The sequence below is a fragment of the Cyprinodon tularosa genome, unplaced genomic scaffold, assembly GCF_016077235.1.
Source record: "Cyprinodon tularosa strain WSP-4 unplaced genomic scaffold, ASM1607723v1 ctg173, whole genome shotgun sequence".
Lineage (NCBI taxonomy): Eukaryota > Metazoa > Chordata > Actinopteri > Cyprinodontiformes > Cyprinodontidae > Cyprinodon > Cyprinodon tularosa.
This window is the reverse complement of record NW_024038559.1, coordinates 715360-738740: the sequence shown is the minus strand read 5'-3', so window position 1 is coordinate 738740 and position 23381 is coordinate 715360. Positions and strand designations below refer to the sequence as shown.

The 23381-nt window shown below is 38.8% G+C and overlaps 1 protein-coding gene across 1 annotated transcript in view; it reads right to left on the bottom strand.

Annotated features, from left to right (window-relative positions):
• Positions 1–23381, bottom strand: part of syne1a (spectrin repeat containing, nuclear envelope 1a) — a 157311-nt gene that overhangs the window by 110161 nt on the left and 23769 nt on the right. The window contains exons 16-45 of the mRNA XM_038281639.1: positions 20817–21022; positions 20204–20368; positions 18316–18468; positions 17982–18125; positions 17725–17895; positions 15924–16082; positions 15542–15706; positions 13087–13221; positions 12663–12824; positions 12358–12566; positions 12163–12271; positions 11918–12082; positions 11662–11826; positions 11414–11578; positions 10680–10820; positions 10409–10569; positions 9976–10132; positions 7999–8226; positions 7820–7915; positions 7529–7716; positions 6595–6718; positions 6335–6501; positions 6099–6252; positions 5319–5974; positions 4863–5042; positions 4602–4755; positions 3251–3409; positions 2431–2613; positions 2232–2333; positions 1130–1333 (exon numbers count right to left, since the gene is read on the bottom strand). Of these exons, the coding sequence (XP_038137567.1) occupies positions 1130–1333; positions 2232–2333; positions 2431–2613; positions 3251–3409; positions 4602–4755; positions 4863–5042; positions 5319–5974; positions 6099–6252; positions 6335–6501; positions 6595–6718; positions 7529–7716; positions 7820–7915; positions 7999–8226; positions 9976–10132; positions 10409–10569; positions 10680–10820; positions 11414–11578; positions 11662–11826; positions 11918–12082; positions 12163–12271; positions 12358–12566; positions 12663–12824; positions 13087–13221; positions 15542–15706; positions 15924–16082; positions 17725–17895; positions 17982–18125; positions 18316–18468; positions 20204–20368; positions 20817–21022 (5327 nt within the window). The remainder of the gene's footprint in view (positions 1–1129; positions 1334–2231; positions 2334–2430; positions 2614–3250; positions 3410–4601; positions 4756–4862; positions 5043–5318; positions 5975–6098; positions 6253–6334; positions 6502–6594; positions 6719–7528; positions 7717–7819; positions 7916–7998; positions 8227–9975; positions 10133–10408; positions 10570–10679; positions 10821–11413; positions 11579–11661; positions 11827–11917; positions 12083–12162; positions 12272–12357; positions 12567–12662; positions 12825–13086; positions 13222–15541; positions 15707–15923; positions 16083–17724; positions 17896–17981; positions 18126–18315; positions 18469–20203; positions 20369–20816; positions 21023–23381) is intronic.

Genomic DNA, 23381 nt, shown 5'->3' with positions numbered 1-23381 from the left:
TCAAACGCATACTCTGTGGATGTCACAGAGTACAGAGCATATACTCTGGCTTCTTCTGTTTACAGCTAGCTTAACAACATATAACCCAAGCCGGGAAAAGGCAGACATCATGTGAAAGATGCTCTGAGTGGATTAGACTAAAATGTGGCTTTTTGGGCAACATTTAAAATTAACTCTGAGTGTACAACCCTAAGCATTCTGGTTTTCTGTCATGATCCCCAAATGTATCAATTTCGTTTTTCTTCTGTGCTTTTTTCAGTATTATGCTGTTGATTGCGTTTATACATTTAGGTATTTCCATATGCGTTTAGGCTTTTCTGCTATTTGACAATTTTTCTCATACTTGATAGTTTCTTTGTGTCTCACCAAGGCTCATGTTGTGTTAATATTTTAGTCCTCCCTCAGCTTTCACACTTTTTTCCACAGCTGCACCATCCCATTGATTGCTATTATAGTTTTCTTGTTATTTCTGTATTTAATTTTCTATCTTGTCATTGTTGTTTGATGGATTACTCCACTAAATGTCTTATAATCTCTCAGTGACCTTGACTGATTTCTTTACATGAGGTTCCAAAGTTACTTGAGCACTTTCCTTGAAAGTTTGCCTGTCCTTTCATTCTCAAAGCAATGTTTTCATGGCCCACCAGTTGAAATAAAATGCTAAATATGGGATATTTTGATTTATTATGCTTACTATTATTGAAAACAACATGTTATATAATTTCCAAACCCGTGAACTAGTTGTATAGAAGATGTACTACATTGCAAAAAATACTGAAACCCTTCAAGGTTTTCCACATTTTGTAAAAGAATAGAATTCAACTTTATTGTCATTGCAGTGAACAAGTGCAAAGCAATAAATGAACTCTCTGCATTTAACCCATCCCCTTGGAGAGCAGTGGGCTGCCATTGTGCGGTGCCCCGGGAGCAGTGTGGGGTTAAGGGTCTTTCTTAATTACCTAACCACCAGGCCATGTTCATGTACAGTAATGTCTTAAAGCCATGCTTTAATAAAATCAAAGATCTTTTGATAGCTAAAAGGAATATCAATGGAATATTTTATCTTATTGTCTTAAAGAAGCAGTCTTAATTATGCACATGCCCCAAAACTGGAATGAATTAGGATTACCTTCAGTGTACAAATATCTTCAAAGGAACCAGCTTCAGTGAGGTCTGACAAGGACCCTTCCACTGCAGCCAGTCGCTCAGTCATCTGGGACATCAGGTCGTCCAGTCGCTGCTTTTGGAAGTCGAAGTAGGTCAGAGTGTGTTTGGCCTGGTTGTATGCCTCCTGCGCGTGGAACATTTTCTTCCTCAGATCCGATTCTAGAACCTGGTTGGGTTAAATCACTTGATCAGTTTTAAAAGAAAAGGCAAGTTAAGACTAGCTTAAGTGGTGCATAATGCTGTGCAAGGAGTAAAAGATGCTCAAAAAACTTCTGTGGTGAAGAATTATTTTATGTCATAAGATGTGATTACAAAAAATAGACATTTAGAATACAAATTGATTTTAGGTAAGAACGATGCATATAACACTATCCTATACCTTTTACTATGTTATAAGACACAGAAGTTAAAGTAAACCTAACAGTGTGGGAACAAAAACAATTAAAACTTTTATGTTAACTCCTAAATCATAACTTTTAACTACCAATGAAGAGTGTTCTTTATAGGCCTTCATATTTTTGCAAAGATTCAAACATCGCTTTCCATTAGAATGTTAATTGGCAGGTTAAAAAACTCTAAATAAAATAAATGTTTTTCAGTCTTAGTATGAAAAGGAACATGTTAAAGTAACAATAATAAATACATGAATTATAGTTCTGAAATCCCAAACGGTTTACTATCATACTGTTGATATATGATACATTTTTTTTAATGAGTAAAAGTATTATTATAACCCAAGCTTTCTCAGTGTATGGAGCATACATTCCCGTTTTATATTTTTGTGTCATCCCAATACTCTGGTATTTTTTACTCAAACTCTTGACAAATCCCACACTGAACTAAATACAGCTTATGAAAAACACTCACAATTACTGAGGACAAACTAATCCTGAATTTGCAGGATATGCTTTTTAATTTCTGCTGTAGTAAGAGAGCATAATTATCAACATAGACAATCCTCTTGTTCAATAGTTGTAAAGAAGTGAAAGAAGTCTTAGGTTTCTTTTTCTTGATACTGCAGACATAATACTTTACATACCGTTGTTGTCTCAAATTATATTCACCTGCATTTGTATTGGTGTCTCCTGTAGTTTGGCTCGTTCCTTCAGTTCTGCCATTCTATCCTGCAGGATGTCCAACCTCTGCTCCCTCTTTTCCATTTCAGCCTTTAGTTTAAAGTGTAAGAAATTTTAATTAGGATCTCTATCGCCTTTCTGAACACTTCCTGTCTGTCATCACTATGCTGAAGGTTGCAGCTCCAACCTGAAATGTGGTGAGACAGGCGTCTGCCAAACCCTTATCACTGAGTCTGGCAACAGTGTCGGTGAGATCGGTGATGGACCCGGCCGTCCACTGGTTGATGTCCTGCTCCATGGCCTTCAGGTCATCCCAAAGTTTTACACAGTATCCCAGCCTCTCTGTATTTGTCTGAATTTTTTCTGAGACCTGAAAGAAACGCAAAGACGAGCTGTTTGACAGAAAGCAGAGCAGAATGCATCTCAATCAAGTTCAGAGGAAGGGTGTCCCTCCTTTGTTTTTTAGCCGCCTCTGTCTCTCCTTAACAAGGGATGGTGGGCTTTTCAGGGAGGTGGAGGAAAAATGAGGCATAATTAGTTTGACAGATGTGGGAGTGAGACGTGAGGAAGCGACGGAAAGGAAGATAACCTGTCTAGACATGTTTGTTGTTCTGTCTCATTTGTGACAGTTGAGGAGATAAATAAATCCTAAAGAATGGAAAAAAATATACATATAAAAAACACACATCCTGGAGATAAACACTGTTACAGTAAATGACCCTGGTTTGTGGCAGAGTTGGATTATGAATAACATCATTCACTATTTGAAAACAAGAAAACAATTTACATTCTTTCCTTCATTAAATTTCAGTGCAAGATCTGGTTGTTTATGGAAAAATGTTGATAATGATTTGTTGATTTGATGATTTCTGTAACAATCTAGAAAAAATCCCCAAAAATAGTTTCTGATTAGTGTCAATAATGTAAATACTATCAGCTTCAGGTTTTTGCAAACAGTAAATTTATTAAAGAAGGAGCACAGCCTTAATTTTTTAGGCTCAACTCACCAGCAGCCACTGGTCCCTGAGAGATTCTATCTCATTCAGGACAGAAAACATATCTGAGTTAGGAACCTTCTCCAGTTCTCTCTGAAGTTCCTCAACTGTGGAGATGAGCTGGTCCATGTCTTCTTGTTTTTCTCTCAGGTCAGCTTGGACAGCCTCATGCTGCATGGATAGACACCAGAGCACAGATATTAAATGATACCAAGCTGCCACTAGAGGGAGAGAATGTATGACACAAACTGCAGGGTAAGAGCTACTCCTTACAGTAGCATTATGAAAATTTGCCCTTTTTCAGAAGCGACACGTTACCATCCATCCTTTCACATGAGTAGACAAGTAGGTACTTTCATTATTTTCTGCTATATTATTTAGGCTACGGCAGTGACACAAATTGACATGCTCTCCAGCCTTTTTATATAATCCGCCTCTGTCATCTTCATGGTAAATTATATATAAAAAAACATTTATCAAATAAATACAACACCTAAATTCATGTTCTGCTAATATGATTTATCCCATTTCTGCATTTGAAGACTAATATAACGCTGCAGGATTTTTTTCACTTTTGCACCTGAAGTCCAGAAAAACAACAGAAAAATGTGCATAAAGAAACAGCTAGAGACTCCATTCCATGTTGGATGCATTCTTTTTTAAATGAAAACAACACACAGAAAAAACTATTGATACCAGTGACTGGGGCTGTGTCCAAACATACCCCAAAATCCCAGATCCCCCAATCGCTATATAGAGCAGGCATTATATAGGGAACTCACGTGATTGACCTTTTAGATAGATGACTGCAACTTTTCACTCACCATTGGTCATATAACTCCACCTCCCCGCACGGTACCAGCACATTCTTTGTTATTAGTTGCCGCTCTCAAGTAGCGACAGCCTGTGACAGCCAATCCCATGATGCTTTGTGAGGAGAGCTCTCCTCACAAAGCATTCTAGGATATATCTGCTTCTCTAGTGACCATGGATGATCCCTATTTTTCAAATTGCGTTGTGGGAAATTTTGAGTCCACTACTTTTTCCTCCACTAGACACTCGGACACTTATTTAAAATGGCGTAACCACTATATAGCTCCCTACATAGTGGTTAGGGCAGACAATCGGACACAGCCTAGGTGTCTTAAAGTGTCCCAACTGACTGCGACACATTGAACTGAATAAGGGTAATTTGCAGTGGTTAAAGGATATTTTAAGTAACATTTTCTGTCACTGATCTAATATAGCCCTGTAAACATTTCTGTTTTCCTGGAATCAGTATCTACAAATGTGGTTAAACATAACATAAACAAAGATTATTCATTGCACATTGTTTTCTACTAGAATAACAAAATTTACTGACCTGTGTGAAAACCCTTCTGGCATCCTGAGCACTGTGGTTGTGGTCAGGCAGATTATGAGCAACGGACAGAGCATTTTCCACAACTGCGTTGATGTTCATCTTCAGATGGAGGAACAAGCGTAGAAGGTCGACCACAACTCCGCTCTGCTCCTGACTGCAAGAGAACAAAGAGCACAAATATAGGAGTACAGATTGAACAAAATAAAAAAAAGTATTTAATCTTAAATGGATAAGTTAATCATCACTGTTTTGAAGGGATACCTATTTGTTATCGTTGTGTTCAGGTTTTCCCAGGCTGCCTTCACCAGTGCCACCTCTCTGAGAGCTTCAGCTGCCAGCTCGCTGTCTCGCTGAGCCAGCTGCTTCCCCTTCTCCTCCAACCATCGCTGGGAGTGCTGCACGGACTGCAACTCATCCTCCAGCTGGACAAAGAAACGCAGCCTGGGAGAAACCGAACCAGAAAAAAAACAATGAGGATTACCCAATTCCAGCATCTCATTGTTTTAAGACATCACACTGAAATGAATTAATCCATCTGGCTGGAATCTGGCTTCAGCTTATTGGCTTCAGACGCTTAAGGATCATTTAGATCTATTCACCACAGGCTTTAAATCTTAACTCATCCTTGTTGTTCTATTTTATCTTTATTCTACCAATGAGCGCTACTCATAAAGGCTGATAGCATCAGAACTGTTTTCTTTGTAGTTGTTTGGCTACCTGTTTTGAAAGGCTTGCACAGAGCACTCCCTTGCTTCCTCTCGTCTTGCATCGTCTTCCAGTTTCTTCAAATTCTTCATCACTTCTTCTTTTCTCTCTCTGAAAGAGCACCACAAAGACCCTAAAGCATCTGCTTCACTTTGCCTCCATCCGACAGCCTTCTGTATCTCATCCAGATACATCATGAGGCCGACTGCCAGTCCTCTGCAGGATGTTCTATCCTGAGGATCACTGCTGCTTTTGGATCCGCTTGATTCTATGCCACACAGGTGCAGGTGTGCCTTGCTTAGCATCCCATCCAACCCAACTGCCTCTGCTTCAAGTCGGGCCACGTCTTTAGCGACTTGCAAAATCCTGCTGTGCAGAGCTTCAGCTTTAGAATGGTCCCAGCTTCCCCTGTCCTCTACTGCTGCATTAAGGTGGGAGAGAGCCTTGGATGCCGCCTCACGCTTGGAAAGGAAAGTCTTTACTTTAGTCAGACATTCCTTACGGACGAGTAAAAGACGCTGGGACTCCTTGAAGGGCTGCAAACAGTCCTCTGTCCAGGCCTGGAGCTGCTGCTCAGCCTCTGGGGTGGAGTGGTGGAGCAGAGAGGAATTCTTTTGATTCAGTATTTCGGTCAGTAATGTGATTTCCTGTAGCTGTGCCTCATGCTCCTGTAGCAGTTTGAAAAAAGTAGACATATTTATGTCACATTAAACATTTTTTGAAGACTAGATTATAGCTACTGTTCTTATAAAGTCACCTGCAATTAAAAAATAGAAATAACAGTTTTCATACCTTTAATTTAGTGACTGCAGCTTCAACATCCGATATATGAACATAGGGAGAGCTTCTCAGGACAGAGAGGAAGTTCTCGCTTCTTTGTGCCACAGATAGAAGAGCCTGATCAAACTGCTCCAACTGATCTAAGTGCTCCTCCAGTACTTTACTCCTAAAGAGGAAGTAGACGATTTAGGTGTGAACAGAGATCTTATAAGCTAAAATGACCTAAAATACAAAGAAGTCAAAATTACCTGTATGATATACTCATGTTCACAGAGGCGAATCTCTCCTGAAGCTGACCAAGGTCATCATTCAGCTCCTGGATTCGAACTTCGTCTGCTGTTGGGTGCAGACACAGCTGGAGATTTCCAAGACCGTGGAGGAGAGCCTCATAACATGCTGTCTCCTGCTGCATTTCCTGATCAGGCAGAACAAAACCAAGCTGGATTCAAACTCCAGCCACACCAGGCGACCAAAATGATAGAAGTGGACGTTGACTTTCACATTTTACCCGGACGTTTTGGAGTTCATTCCTCAATTTTATTTTATCTGCAGAGAATGATTCGGTGTCTGGGAAGCACACAGATTCACATCTGTCCAACCAGGTCTTCATGGATGCGTTCTCTTTTTCATATCTGGACGTAAAAATTGACATTACGTTATTTTGCATAACCCTACGAAAAACATCTCTTTAATAGACTTTTAAATCAATATATTTTTTGTTTGTCAGTTCTTTTCACCGTATATCTGTTCAGTGACATGGTGATAATTTATTTATACCTACAGCGGAGATAATGAGTGAGAAACACAAAGACATACACAAGAAGCAAAAATATGATTTAATATAAATAGATTTACTGACAAGCTGCTAAATATCCACCACTAGGCTGGATCTTTTCTTTCTTTGTAAAAAAAAAAATACAGTCACCCTGGTGCAAATCTATTCATTGTCAAACCAGTGACAAAAAAGAATATAATTAGAAGAGAAAAGCAATGCTGACAAGGAGACATAAAGAGAGTGTCGAAAACAAGATCCCGCTCTGCTACTTCACACTGAAATGAGAGAATTTTTCAGGGAATAACTAAGGAAATTGACAAGGAAATGAAAATTCAGCAGAAAAGACAAGCACAATAATAACAAGGGGAAATTGCGATGTTTATACAACAGTATAAAATGTGTGTGTATGTGTGTGTGAGCAGCGACTAAACAAAATGACAGAGAAACACTCTGGAAATGAAAGATGCAAATAAACGGAACTGCTTTGTATTAAAAAAAAAAATTTCCAAGTATTGTTTTTAGAATGGACAGATCAATTAGCAATCTGAAATAAATTCACTAAACATGACTAAAAATAGACATTTTCCTACAGTACAGAATTAAAAGAATTACAAAAACTTACATCTATTAAACAGGTTTATGATCTATTGGTGATTTGTGTCCATACCTTTGCCACAGAGCTAGAAGGCTCTCCAGTGTGGATTGCTTTTCTGCGGCCTCTCCAATTAACTGTTTCTGTTGCTTCTGGAGGTCAGCCACCTCTTCTTCCAGCTGGCTGCCCTCTCCAACCCTCTTTGTGGCTGAACACAGCGCCATCAGCCTGGGTTTCAGCTGCTCAACACGCTGGCAAACCTCCTGAAGTCGATAGAAATAGTGTAATTAACAATTTGAATCCTAAAAACAAACATTTTATTATGAATATTTTATGTTGGAGGTATCAGTTGTGTTTTGTTTTCACCATGTGATCCTGGAGGATCTTGTAGGTCTCAGTTGATGATGTACAAATGACTGGACAGTCCAGTTTTTCTTTGATGTCGTTTATTGTTTTCTTTACCTGAAGCGGGGAAAAATATGTCAATAATATAGCTAAATTAGAACACCTTAAAACACGTTTTCTTGTTTTGTGATATTTTGCACCTGTTTGAGGTTATCATTGCATCTCTGCCTGTAGATGGTGCTCTGGTTGAGCTGTTCACCAAGCTGCTCTATCTTCCCCATCAGTTCGTCACAGCGTTGCCTTATCTGTACAAGTTGGACTCGGATATGACTGGCTGCTCCAGGGGTCACGAACTTGGACAGGGGCTCAATCTCAGTCTCCATCTGTACTAGAAGTGTCCTTCTCTCCTCCAATCCCTCGTGTATCGTCTAGAGAGAAGAAGAACAGCAAAGTAATGATCAAAGAAAACACACATTAGAAACAAAATTAAACAGCTTTTCCCTCAGACAAATTTGTGAATTACTTTAAAACTGGATATACTAATTTTGTTTGTAAAGCTGTCATGAGATTGACAGAACTGAGATCATATTTAATAATAAACATAATAATGAAGAAATATTCTAAATCTCTGCATTTGTTGATCCATTTATCTCTAAGAGTTATGTATAGATTTCATTCACTAAAAATTTGCTACATGCATGCATACTGTGCACCAGATAAACAAAGAGATGAAAGTATGGCAGCATTGTGTTGAAATCCTGTTTCACCGCCAGCGGTTATTAAGGATTCTAGAAAGAATATCAAAGATAAAGGAACCAAATTATTTAACTCTACTTTAAAACAAAAGGTTAAAACTACGACACAGTCAGGTATTGAGGTTGAAGCTGATCAAAAGCCTCAAACCTGATGATAGCATATGGCTAAAATGAACATCTAATCTCATTTAAATCAACCATTTTTTTTTTTAAGAATTGTCGAATATTAAATTCAGTTTCTTATCATTTTTCAAGTTAATTTGATTCCTTCCTATTTAATCCTGGATTAAGACAATGCTGTAAAGTTAATTGTGCTTACAGTTAAAACTTTTTTCTATCAAAACCCAGTTGATAAGATTACATCATTAAGCACTCATTTATTCTGAAACAGCTTGTAACAACATTGAACAGGATATTTTCTCCAGTTGTTGTCCACAAAAACTCATACAGTGTTAGGTTTCTCTTTTCTTTCATGTTTTTCTTTTGAGTATCCAGTTTTGCTTTTTTTCCTTGTTTTCTAGTTTTTATGGTTTAATTTTTAGTTTATTGTGTTCGTTGTTTTTTTCTCAGTTACTGTCCTAGTCTTGGTTCTGTTATGTTTTCTTTTGAGTGTTTAGTTTTACTTTTCTCAATGTTTTATGGTCCTAGTGGTTTAATTATTATTTTGTGGTTATTTCCAGTCTTCAAGGTTTTTCATTTGTTGCTCTCTGCTGCCCTCTTTTGTTCTCCTTTTTCCCTAGCCCTTTTCTTCTCTTGCTCTGTGCACACCTGCTCCCAGTTTCCTCATTAGCCCTCTCTTTGTTTCTGTCTCCTATAGATACTCTTGTGTTTGAGTTCCTCTTTGCTGGGTCCTCGTCTAACCTCATCAGTCTCCCTCCTACTCGTCTCTCTGAGCCTTCCTCCTGATGGCTCCTAGGTTTTTGGTAACCTTTGACTTGTGTTTTCTTGTTTTCCTTAGATCTTTGAATTTTTGGACTCCTGGTTTCTCGTTTGTTTTTTGGACTTTGTTTTCATTTAGATTTTTGGATTCCTGTTGCCTGTGGTTATATACTTTCTTCCACTACCCTTCATTAAATCTACTAAAAATGTACCTCTACCTGCCTGCCTCTGCTTTGGGTCAAAAATCCTAACCAAATCCTGACATACAGGAAGCATAATGCTGCCTAAAAATGCCAGGTTAGTTCTGTTTAATCTTTTAAGAGACAATTATCAAAAGCGCATAGGGAGTTTTCATATATTGGAGCCTGTGTGACCCCGAGTCAAATGGAGAAAACCAAACGCATCCCTTTTTTTCATCCTAATCCCCCCTGAAAAAAACTAAAACTTAATATTACAGCCATAATTAATCCATGAATGTGAATTTATGGCTTGTGAAAGGTTAAACGTAGGAGGAAAGAAAAACAAAGAATGAAAAAGTGATACCTCCACTGTGCTTATGTGAGCATCTATAGGATCGTAGGAGGATGTGAAGCTAACTGCTTCTAGCTCCCTCTCTTTCTCGTTGATCCAATGAGAAAGGGTCTCTGATTCTCTGCTGAAGCTCTCCCATTGCTCCCACATCTTCTCAAGAAGGACCAAACTGAGAAAAAAGACACTTGGGTTATCAAAAGTGTTGTTAACAAACACACAAGCGTATAAGCCTGATTAGTGGGACATATGACGCGAGTCAAACAACTGCACTCACTGATCTACTCCATTCAATGATTCATATGACTTATGTTGGCCTAATTTTGTATTTTCCATCTGGATCTTTGTTGTCCCTGTTTCTCTAAACAAGTTATTTAAAGAAAAAAGGAAAAAAACATTCTGGAAAAAAAGCAGAGGCTTGGAAGCAGAGGACACAATGGGTACATACTTCTCTTTGAGGTCTTTTTGAAGCTGTGCAATCATTTCTCTGGAGGACTGAGCCTGCTGTAAAAGAAGACCCTGGTTCTTTGGCCCCAGCTGAATATCTTCTGACTTCTCCAACAGCATATCACTGCGGATGGAATACTCCTCAATGTCTATGAAAAGCTCCTGCAAACAATATTAACAGCAATAATGATGCTTAAAAGTACTGTTTTTTTTAACATAAGGATTTAGTATTTGTTTAGAAGAGATTGTATTGAAAATAAAGAGCTGCATACCTTGAGGTGCTCCAGTTCACTCCTCAGACTCTCTAAGCTATTGAAAATCAGTTCTCTGTGTAGTTCATTGTTAGTGTCGGTAATAAACCTCCATATTTCTTCTCTTTCCATCTCAAAATTCTGCCAGCAGCTCAGGGTTGACTTAAGGTGAAGAAAAAAAAAAAAAAGATAATATAAGCTGATAGAAAATAAAAACTAGAATTAAATCAAATCTTCTACACAAAAATAATGCTTTTTTGAAAACAAGTTAAAATTCCTCCAACCAAAGATTCAGTTCAGCTTCTTTCCACATGGCGGTCAATGTGTGTTTGACATTCAGCAGAAGAAAATCAATGAATGACAGCAGCGGTCTATGTGGATGATTCATTTTCACAGAGTCTTTTGATTTTCTGTTTACTGCTGGAATAGGGAGTAATATAGTACCAGTAAATATGTTTACCAGCAGCAAATAAATCCCATCGAAATGGTGACTCAGAGAACAACAATCTAAGTTTATTAAGACATTAAATTTCTCCATACAGGTGCAGGGGAAACAAAAAAGAATGATCAGAAATTATCGAAAGCTTTCAGTGAGGCAGCAGATTCCCTGCCTTTATTTATTCTTAAGCTCAAAAATTATGTTTTCTCTTTATATTTGTCTGTTTTCAGTCATTTCTGGACAATTCAAAACAATTAGTAAACAACATACAACATTACTCTCAACCCGTCAGACAACCAGTCACAGCGCTGTTTACCTGCAGGGTGTGCTCTGTTGTTCCAGTTTTGTGGTCTACATCGCCGAAAGCTCCCTCCAGTTCCCGTAGAGGCTGACTCAGTACCTCACCTGTCTGCAGCTGGCGGCAGTGGGTCACCAGCTGCTCCGCCTCCTTTCTGTTAGCATGCAGCCTTTTCAGGTGTTGCTTTAAGAATCACAAACATGAGAGCAGTAAATTAAATGGGATATTTTCCATAGTTTAGATGACTGACAGTTATGCAGACTTACCTGGTGAATGAGGTAAAGTTGTTTGGCCTCTTCCAGGTTCTCTGCGTTAAGAATCCTGCTGATCTGCTCCTCAGCCTCCCTTTGTGCCCTCAGAGCCTCCTTCAAAGCACCATGCACCTCATCCCTCAGCTCCTCATATTGGAACATGGCAGAGCCTTCTCCCAGCTGTGGCAAAGGATAAAAAAAAAAACATCAGAAAATGCTTAAATAAATACTCCTAAGTGAAAAGTTTAATCCTTAGAGTAACTGAATATACCTGACAGAGTGAAGATAAGAGGCCACGCAGCTCGGTTGAAAGTTTGGCGAGGGCTGCTCTCTGTCTCTGGACTTCCAGCTCAGAGCTAATCTCTGACAGCCTGGCGAGGCGAGTTTTTAACCATGATAGGCTCTCCTCACGGGTTATCAAGGCTTCCTGCAGAGTCTGGAAATGGTTCAAGCACAAGGTATGATTTTAAATCTAATCTTTGAGCCTTTAACAGCAAACAGGTTTGCTTTACTCACCCGGACAGCAGCATCAATTTGATCCTGGTGATGGGACGTTACTGCTGACTCTCTTAAAAGTCTCACCTGCCCTCTTTGGGATGACAGCCAGTCAGAAAGTTCACAGAACCTAAAATGCAAAAATATAAACCATCACCAGAACCTCTTATGTACAACCTGTAAGGAACTCAGGAATGTCTCACTGATTTTGCATACCTGTCGTTCCACTCTTTCCATTTATCAGGGTGTTGCTCCAGCTTTAGGTGGGTGATCTTTATTTGTTCAGTAACTTCTTCTACAGCCTTTTTTGTAGAATCCAGCATTCGATACACCGGGTCGTTGTCAGGTAGATTATGACACAGATCCTCCATGTTTCTGATTCTTTTCTCGCACAAAATCAGAGGTTTACGTTCCTTGAAAAAGGCCTGGAGATGAAACAAGAGGAAACTGTATTTAGGTTTTTGGAGCTCTTTCTGTCAGTTTAATCTGTGCTCTAAGTTTCCACAAACTCCAGGGCTTACCCTGTGCTCTTTGATCACTCGCTCACTGGTGCAGGTGCCTGACAGGGCCTGTATCTCTCTTTCCAGCTCTGCTCTGCAGTCTTGAAGAATCAAGGCCACTCGACTTCTCTCCACATCCACTTTTAGTCTAAGCAGGTGAGAGGGAACCTCTGTTTGAAGATCCTGATAAAAACACAATCACATCCAGGTTAAAACTACAATAGCTTAGGATAATATTTCCTCTGTCAGTGACAAACTGTACCCACAGGCATCAACTCAGAGATGTGTTCATTTTAATCTAGCTGGCACTTTCTAATTGGAAACAGCCAAAGGGGAACTTTATGAAAACCAAAGGCCTCCTTTGTTAAGTTAATGATGTATTGGCTATGCACCTCAGGAGATGTAAAGTGATTAGTTACAGTGTTAATGCATGGTGACCCCTGACCTTCCAGTGCTTGTGCAGCCTGCGGACAGTTCCCTGCAGAGCCTGCTGCTCCTCTTGAGGTAGGATGTCTGTTAGCTCATCGCAGGCTTTCAAGAACACACTGAGCACCCGCTGGTCCAGTTGGCCAAAGAAATCCTGCAACAAAATGAGACATCAGTTAATAAAAGCTGAGGAGATGAAAAGATGCAAGAAGATATCTCAAGAGATAAAGTCTGATACTTTGCTTGTTCTGCCTAGTTTGTTGTCTGATTTAACTACTCCATATGTATACTTTGTAGTCTAATACCCACTTTTTTTTTATATAGACCAATAAAGTAAATATTTAATGTGAAATTTAACTTAATTTTGACTGTTCTCTCTGACTCTTACTTTGAAAACCCTTATCCCAATACATTTATTTTGTAAGCTGGGTGGAAACTTCTTTGGTGATATAACTCTACAAAAGTACTTAATATTTGGAAGATGCCAAAACCTTTTTTTTAAACCGATCTGGAAGTTGAGTTGTTTCATTGTTGGTTATTCTTATTGCTCTATTCTCCTCTTTAAAGGGTAAAACTCATATTCTATAAAGCTTAGGTACAGTAAGTAATGTTTTAAAAGCTGTTTTAAATCTTCTCTTCTTAGGAGCAGGCTAAGTGCATGCAGAGGTTTAGCTGCCTTGGTGATTTCCACCTTTTCTAGAAGGTAGAGGGCAACACCTGAGTTTTCCACAAGAAATATCTCAGTTTATGAATGAATGAATGAATAAATGAATGAAAAGCGTCATTTAAGACAACCCAGTAAAAATAATACAAACTCAATACATGCAGACAACCTATACAATAAAGACATATATTTGTGTTATGTCTGCTGTAGTGGATATGTCTTAAAAGGGAGTCAAAGTAGAAGTAAAACCTCCTCCTTTGCACCAACAGTTTTCACAATTCCTATTTAACTTATGAGTTGTAAATGGTAAATATATTTCTTATTTAATACTCTGTCTTTGCACTCACACTGGTGACTTTAAGTGTAATTGTACTGCATATAATTACAATAATGGCATTCTAATTCTGATCTGAGAGGTCCATTAATTGAGCAATTGAATTAGTTTGTCTACATATAAACAGATTCACACGTCTTCATTCAGACAATTTTAAAACTATATCCCAAATGCCCACAACCTTTGCAAAATATACCATCACTAAAAGTACCCATTGATGAACACCAGCCTTCTTCCATCTCATATATTTTAAAGAAAAACAATTCTTTTAATTCAACAAGTTTGTTCCATATTTTCTCACCATTTAGTAAAATGCTGATTATTTTAGTTCGATCAAATAAGATTTTGAAATCTAGATTCTCATGTAATTATACTCTCCCCGTCTCTCAACAAATAGTTTTGTAAGCTGTAGGGTCTCTGTTCATTTCTAGCTTTAAAAATGTCTATAAGATCAAGCAAGTTTAGCAAACAAGAACAAATTAATCATTGATTAGAGTGGTAATGATAGCCAGCCTTATGAACTCTGCTTACGGCTCTTTCTGCATCTAGCATATTAGTTTGAACTATGCCCAGGTATTACCTCAGACTTTTCAGCTATAGCTCAGGTATGGTAAAATCAGGGCTGCTCAGTAGTGCAGTGGGTAGCACTGCTGCCTTGCAGCAAGTTTCAGGTTGGCTTCCCGGTTGGGGTCTTTCTGCATGGATTTTGCATGTTCTCCCTGAGCATGCGTGAGTTCTCTCCAGGTACTCTGACTTCCTCCCACAGTCCAAAAACATGACTGTTAGGTTAATTGGTTTCTCTAAATTGTCCTTAGGTGTGAGTGTGTGTGAGAATGGTTTGTGTCAGCGTGTCTATGTGTTGCCCTGCGATGGACTGGCGACCTGTCCAGGGTGTACCCTGCCTCACGGCTGTAGACAGCTGGAGATAGTCACCAGCATCCCTCGCCACCCAAGCAGGGATAACCGTGACAGAAATGGATGGATGGATGGATGGATGGATGGTAAAATCAGTAAACAAAAGAGAATATCAAAAGATGTATAATTGAGAAAATGTTTTCATTACATGCTATAACAATTTAAATTAATTTAGTCTGAAAATGTCCTTCACATCTACATGACCTTATTTCTTTTTTTCAGATTCAAGGAAAATTTGCTTTTATGAAACACCAAATCAAAGCTTTACAAGAGGACACGTGATTTCTCCACATGAGTTCTCCAGGATTGGCACATATATTTATGTCAAATTACAATACCATAAAAGGCCATTAGAGAAACATTATGTTGTTTCTGAGCCGTAGCTTAGAAATAAAAACTCCTCTCTAACTGCAGTACTCAACGTGTCGAAAGCAGGCAATAAATATAGAAATATGGAAAAACTAGTACTAATCAAGGTGTCTCCACTGCATAACTGCATCCCTCCAATGCTTTATCCTTAACTACTCTTATTTATAGATACAGGTGTCGAATAGATCTTACTGTGTGTTTTCGTAGTAATTCCTCAGCGTCTCCAGTCTCCTTCAAGCAGCTCTGAGCTTTTTTCAGCACTCTCTCCAGTTCATGCCTTGATTCCTCAAACCTCCTCCTCAGGCTGTTATTGGCTTCCTCCCGCCTCCTCCATTCCCCAACCTCCTTAAGCAAAGCCTGAGAAGATGTTAATGGTGATCTTAATGGGTCTCAGTGGTAATATGAACGAATCACTTTATTTGCTTTACAACAAGCTAATAACTCGTGAGAAATCTGATGGAAGTCTAATCAACACAGATTAGACATCCATGGCTATTTTATATTACCACAATGGTACTTGCCCACTAAATATGTGATATTATTTTAAATGATGTTTAGTAAGGTTAGGACTGACCTGTGATGATACTTGAATTTCTGAGACTCTCTTTTGCAGCGATGACATGTCGAAATTTCGGAGCACCTTGCTGTTGCCCAGCGCTCTCTGCAGCGTCTGGTGATTTCTCTCAATGACTGAGAGACATCGCTTACAGCTTTGTTGCTGGTTGAGCAAATCCTGAGTGAATTGGACGAACACAGTTAAAAAAACAACCTACATTTTAAATCTATAAAATCCCTACTGTTAGTATTTTTTGCAACAAGCAGTAATTGAGCTTTTATTTAATAAATGATGCAAGAAGAGCAGTGGGGAAAATGAAGGTTTAAAATGTTTTATTTGCTGTTCATTTTCTAAAGTAGTATCTTTTCTACAGTTGTATTTAGAGGAGTAAATGAGAGGACCAGCTGCAAGCTCACTTTTACATTGCAGCATATTCTATCCCTGCACCTCAGGACCCTCTGTCTTAGATAGTTTCCTGCTCCAACAAGCTAGATTCAATTACTAGGCTGCTGCAGAGTTTGATGAGAGAAAACCTATTAATTTGATTCTGCTGTACTGCACTAAGGTTACATCTTACAAATGCAAAGCAACAGCTCCCAGGACCCTTTAGTGTAAAACACCACTCAAAAGAAGAGTGAACAGATTTTCCTCATTTTCCAATTCTAAAAAAATCAATACAAGACTAAAAAATGTCAAAACATTCACTACTGTTATGTGCATGACTACTTTTTTAAGAAAAACATGGAGAACACAAATAGAATTATAGATTTTTTTTTTAAAAGGTAGAATAAAAAACAAGCATAAAAAAATGACAAATGGAAGAAAACAGAAAAAAGGGTTGTGTTATGATATCTTATTTTCTGGACCTTTTGTTTCTGTTAAATTTTTACTTTTTGGGTTCTAAAGTATGCTTTGCTTCGTTCTGCGTTGTTCTCTAGATTCAAAGAATTTTTTTGTATTCTCAGTTTTGCTGCCCTCTAGTGTCATTTCCGTTCCCCTTAGCTCCTTCTAGTGACTCTGTATACACCTGCTCCCAATTAGCTAATTATTTCTCCCATTGGTTCTGTCTCCATATATACACCTCCTGTTCAGTTACTCATTGTTTGTTCCTGTCATTCTTAAGGTTTATTTCTCCCTAATATCTCCTAGTTTTCTGGTTCCTTGTTGATTGGTTCTGGTTATGGATTCTGTACTTTTGCCTCTTCATTAAATTTTGCGAGCAATCATCTATGCCTCCTCTACTCTGCATTTCAGTCCACAACAACATCCACCAACCTTGGCAGGTTGTTTGTTTATTACCGGTAACCTAAAATTAAAATACAAAGCCACCCAAACTAAATAGTGCAAAGACCCCTTTTAACAATAAAAAAGTCCAAAACCTATTTCTATATAAATGTGGATTCTGTGTTTTAATTACTGATAGAGAATCTCTTTAAAAAAACTAAGAAACCAAATTTCTTTTTTAATAATGAAACTAAATGGGAACATACAAATGTTGTTTTGAAATAACAGGACATGTAGGACAAGTAGCAACAGCCTTAGAAATATACAGTTAAATATAAAAAGAGGCAGAGTCACTGAAGAATCCCACTTTTCATTTACCCCTTTTAGTTCATTACAATATATATATTTTTTTCTGTTATTTGGTTTTAGCTTGCCATTTCATGAATACCTCATCTTACAAACACTTTCAGTTATTACATTTTTTAGTTAAGTAATCAGATTTCATAAAGACTCTGCAGTCATGGCAATGTTTTTAAACGGCATGGATCAAGAACAGAACCTTGCTATGTACAATCTCATAATCAGATGATCTAACCTGCAACTTTTGCTTCTGTTGGCCAGGTGTCTCCGAGTCCCTCAGACTAGACGTGATCCGACTTGCCCGTTCCAGGGCCTGATAGAAACCACTGATGTGTTTCTCCATCTCTTCTAGCAGAGGCAGTAAGATGTGACACTCCCTCACCAGGGGGGGACACCGCTCCCTTACCTAAGACCCAAAAATATAATCCTTCTAACAATGATGGCATAAAAGTGACTACATAAAACATACAGATTGACTTTTACAAATCCAACCTTGCTCAGCTGGGTTTTGGCCTTTGCCATGGTTGCCATGACCCTGGCTGCTTCATCCTGTGGTGCATCCTTGGCCAGGAGCTGAGCACTGCGGGCAGCCAACTTGTATTGTGTCTCCATGGAAACAACCTTTTGCTTCGTGCTCTGAGATTAGCATGTAAAGGGTCAATTGACTCTCATTAACAATGTGATCTCTAGCATGTTTGAACAGCTGGAATATGTGATAAAAAAACTTATGGATTTCAATTTAATATTCTGTTTTTCAACAAAATAACTACAGCGTGCAAATTAGAGTGGTGCTACTATTGTCTCTAGATATCCTAGATGAACTAACCTCTACATCCTGCAGGAAAGCTCTGACATTGAGGAAGGACACCTGAACAGGAGCATTCAGCTTGGTCTCTGCCGTTTCCAGCAGCTCTTTCAGGGTCCACACAGCCTTAAGGTGGTCTTTTCTCCACTTTTCAAACTCATCTGAATGAGCATACTGCAGCAAAGTAAGAGGTAAAAAAAATGAGATCAACGATTCCTGATCAAGCTTAATTAAGTATGGGAACATCTATGAGAGAGGTAAGGGTAAAATCATGCAGATCCAGTAAGAGGTTTATTTACGCTAGTGAGCATAATGTTTTATTATTTTTTTTTTCTATTTTAGTAAACTGCATTTCAGCAAAATGCTGTCTTAAACCATCACAAAACATCTGGTGGAATTTTTATTGGATGTTTGACTTGCTGCTTTCAAAGATAGACCCCAAATTTTCAAAAAAGTTGACGTCTAAATTCTAGGAAGGCCAGTTCAATAAAAGCTTTAATGTGACTGGGATCATTTTCCTGAGAGAACCCAACTGAGTCCATGTTTCACATGTCTCACTGGAAATGTCATCCTCTGATGAAATATATTTGTCCAGAGTGTTTATGGACACTTTAGGAAACACCAAGGCACAGTCATCCATATAGAAACTGCTTAAACACCAGGAACTTTTACTACACTTAGAGATATGTGCAACGAAATAAATATAAGTGTAACGATCTTGGTTCTGTTGGTTTTTGTTAAGTTTTCAGTTTCAAGTTTATCCAGGCTTTTCTTTGTTCTCTAGCTTTATTGGTGTGTTCTGGATTTAATTTAAGTTTCTTAGGTTTTCTTTGCTTGTCCTCTGTTGCCCTCTTGTGTTCTCATTTTCCCTAGCTCCTTTCCTGTTCTGCTCTGTTCACACCTGCTCCCAATCTGCTCGTTAGTTCTCTCTTTGTTTCAGTCTCTCATAAATACACTCCTTATGCAGTTCATCAGTGCTGGTTCCTCGTCTTACTTTGTCTCACCCTGGCTCCTGGTGATAGTTTTCCCCTGATGTCTCCATGGTTCTGGTTAGTCTTTAATTTTTATGTTGGGTTTTTGGAACCTGTTTTTGTTTAACATTTTTAAGTTGGATTTTTGGATTCCTGTTTTTGCTGCCTGTGTTATCCCTTAAAATCATCAAAGAACTCACCCCTGCCTCTCAGCCTCTGCATTTGGGTCCTCACAAAAACCTCCAAACAAACCTTTTTTAAAAATAAGTTTAGGAACCCGAAACAGTATCACAGCATAAGGATGGCAGCTCTATAATGGGTATAGGCCAGAGTATATAAACTGTTCTTTGGTTCGAAGGGCTCACCCTCACTCTTTTAAACACATTTTTTTCTGACACCAAAGCAAAATTGCACAACCGTTTTCTTTACTGACAAAAAATTAAGATATATTTGTTTTATTGTTGATGTTAAAATGCTTTGCCATGGATACTGATGTCGGTTTGGTGGTTCCTTGGAGGTTTCTGTACAATCCTTTTGGGTGGGCGTTTCAGTTAGAAGGCTAGTTGGAAACAGCTGGGTGTTTGTACAGGATAATAAATCTAAATACACACATAAACTGCTTATGGAAGAGATGTAGCTATAAAATGTAAGTGGTCAGGAAGAAGGATCAGACATTCAGATTATCCAAGGACATTGTTGGTAGCTGCAAAATGTATGGGGTTACCCTGTAACTGAATAAGAGACAATCATCCATATTTTAGGAAGTGTATTTATGCCTGTATCATCAGTTTTGACCACATGTGGCAACAGGGAACATTTTTACCGAATTCTCAATTATGGCTTGTAAAGTTTCTTCGTTTTGTTTACCTTACTGTATGTTTAGTCAACATAGGTGAAAAAAAAGGACACAGCTGAAAGTTGAATGTTTTCATGGTTACTTGTTTGACTTGGAGGAAGAGGTCTCTCCATCGTCCGTTTAACAGAAGCAGCTGCTGCTTGAGATGGAGCGACACGGTTTCATCGCACGTCTCAATGAGAAAATTCCCGGCATCGTTCATGGCTGCGTGCTGATCCATCCAGTGGCTGAGTTTCCTGAAAAACTCCTGGAGGAACAACAGACACTTCAGAGGGAAAGAAAAAGACTTACACGCACAAAAGAACTTTAGAGAAACAAAAAATAAGTGTCAGAGTATGAAATTTTAGACAGCTAATAAAAGGAGACAATGACAGGGATTCAAGGAAGGAAACAAAGGAGAGACAATATAGCTGGAGTAATTAGCTGTCTAATCCTCACTGAGGATGTGAATCAGTGGTTGCTATGGTAATACAACAGCAGGACCAACCTCCGTGGCTTGTGAGTCAAAGAGAATGTATACTTGAGAGGAAACTGCTAACAAGATTCCACTTTAAAGACAATAACTAACTTGTCAAAGACCTGAACACTTTCTATTACTACTCTACAATATTTTTTTAGCCAACCCAATCAAGGCGCACCTGAAGGCATCCTTCACCTATTCAGAAATTTACAGGATCAAACAGTAAGAGACTAACCTGTTTGAGGTTCTCTGGCTGGCTCAGAGCTTCCTCAGCATCCTCCAGCCAGGCCTGCAAGGAGGCCACTGTGGAAGTGTACCTCTCCCAGTTGGACAGAACCTCGTCCAGCATGCTCCTCACACTGCGCACTTCCATCGACAGACTCCTCCACTGAGTCACCACTTCTCGCAAAAATCTGCGAACTCCCATCTCACCCTCATCCGCTAGGAATCAAAAGAAATATCAATAAGCACAATCTTTATGTTGCTAGGATTCCTGCATGTTTCTCCAACTTTTAAGACTTTTTAAGACTTTCTAAGGAAAAAAAATCAAGACAAATAGAAATTATGAAGAAGATATTCACTAACTTAGATTCATCTACATACCACAAGTAAAGTGTGTATAAATAAATTAGCATTGTTGGTAGGAAACATGCTTTTACATGTAGACTATCCAGCCTCATCTCCTATAGTATAAAATAACTGTTTTCATTCAGAAATATGGCAAAAAAAGATCCAGTGGTAATTGACATAACAGCTTTTTTTTATTGCTAAAACATAAGCAAGCTTGTTTCAGTAGCAAAATTATTTTGCAGGTTTACAGAGAAACATGAAAATTTTTATGCAGGGCAAATTTTTTGTTTGTGTTAACATTTAAATATTCATAACTTTGATGTTACAAAATTCGAAAGATTTAATAAATCCATATAATTAATGATGTATAAAACAATTAAGCATTTTTCAGATGTTTTTAGGCCTGAGATCAAGATTATTTAATTTAACAACTTTTATAAGAAGATTACAGAAACTCTGCAACTTTGACTTTTGCTTTGATTAGAATGAATACTTTCTGAAATCTGCTGTTTCCTTTTTTAGCAACCAATATTACATTTATACTATGTTTAAGTGGTCTCTGAGGCCACCCTAACCTAACTAACCCCAACTTCAACCGAGCACCATCTCCTTTCTGTCTCCCACTACCCTGCCTACCTCCCTCCTCCCCATGGTCTCTCCAATGCAGGTGGGAGGCCAGCAGCTGATGCTGAAACAAAGAAAAGCCTCGGGACCTGACAACTTTCCCCCCGAGGCTGCTGAGGACTCGTGCAGATGAGCTCTGTGAGGTCCTAAGCCACATGTAAAACCTGAGCCTTTGGATGACCTCCAGTGCGGCCTCACACCAAGGAACAGGCCCACTTTAGACCAGTCGCCCTGACCTCCCACCTGTTGAAGAAGACCATGGAGACCTCATCCATGCCCACCTCTGCATTGGACCCCCTGCAGTTTGCCTACAGGCCCAATGTCAGAAAAGAGGACGCTGTCATCTACCTGCTGCAGTGGGCGCTCATCCACTTGGAAACCACTGGGAGCGCTGTTAGAGTCATGTTCTTCAACTTCTCCAGTGCTTTCAACACCATCAGATCAATAAAGCTGAGATGGAGTATTGTTGCTCATCATCAACATCTTTTCTCTCACTGACCGCCCTCAGTACATGTGACTGACCTCCTGTCAATCAGAAATAGTAGTCTGCAGCAATGGAGCCCCCCAGGGCACTGTACTTCTCCATTTCTCTTCATTCTCTCAACCTCGGACTTCACCTACAACACAGACAGCTGCCACCTCCAGAAGTCCTCTGATGACTCAGCCATTTGTGGGCTGTGTTTCTGAGGGGAACGAGCTGGTGCACCGGTCGGTCACACCAGCATATATATATATATATATATATATATATATATATATATATATATATATATATATATATATATATATATATATATATATATATATATATAGTTATAGTTATATTGATATATCTATAGATAGATATGTTAGATTTTTTTTAGCCAGACGCTGTTCACTTCCTCCTTTGATGCACCTTTTCCTCCTCACAAGTGCATTTTTCCATAGTGAGATAAATAGTCCTATCTTATCATATCTTTAAAAAGTCTCACTAGGTTTTACAGCAGATGGTACCATTTCTCTAAAACACCAGATGAGATCCACATTGAGATTGATGAAGCTGCAATGCCTTTGCAGAGAAATCTTTGACCCCTCCAAAAAAAATTAATTGCAGAAAAACTATCAACCTCATTTGTGTGCTAAATTGATTCAGTTACTCTCTGCAGCACTGCAGCAGGTATACCATATGTATTCTGGGAATGAGTAAATAATAAATCCAGGTTCACATGGATGTTAACTACAAAATCAGAATAACATATTTTATACCCTGGTCCACAGCTTTTTTTTAATGATCTCTCAACCAGCCAGTGGAAGGCCAGACCACCGAATCTACCAACACCAGCAGCGCCTGGTGGTTTATTTCATTCATGGGCCCAACCAGTCAAACCCCAGATGTCCTGATTTCTCGCCAGAGATCACTTCTCCCCTCTGCATACCCTAAAGCATCACAGCCCCGAAAAAAACTAATGAAACCAACAAACTAGCTCACATGGTCTGTGCCCAGAGACCGGCAGAAGTGGAGCAGCCCCTTAAACAGGCAAATGGGGTCGTATTCCCCACTGAGAGCTGGAAACGAAGGAACCTCATTTAGTTGTAGCCTGCAGACTCCCTTCTTCAAGCTAATTGT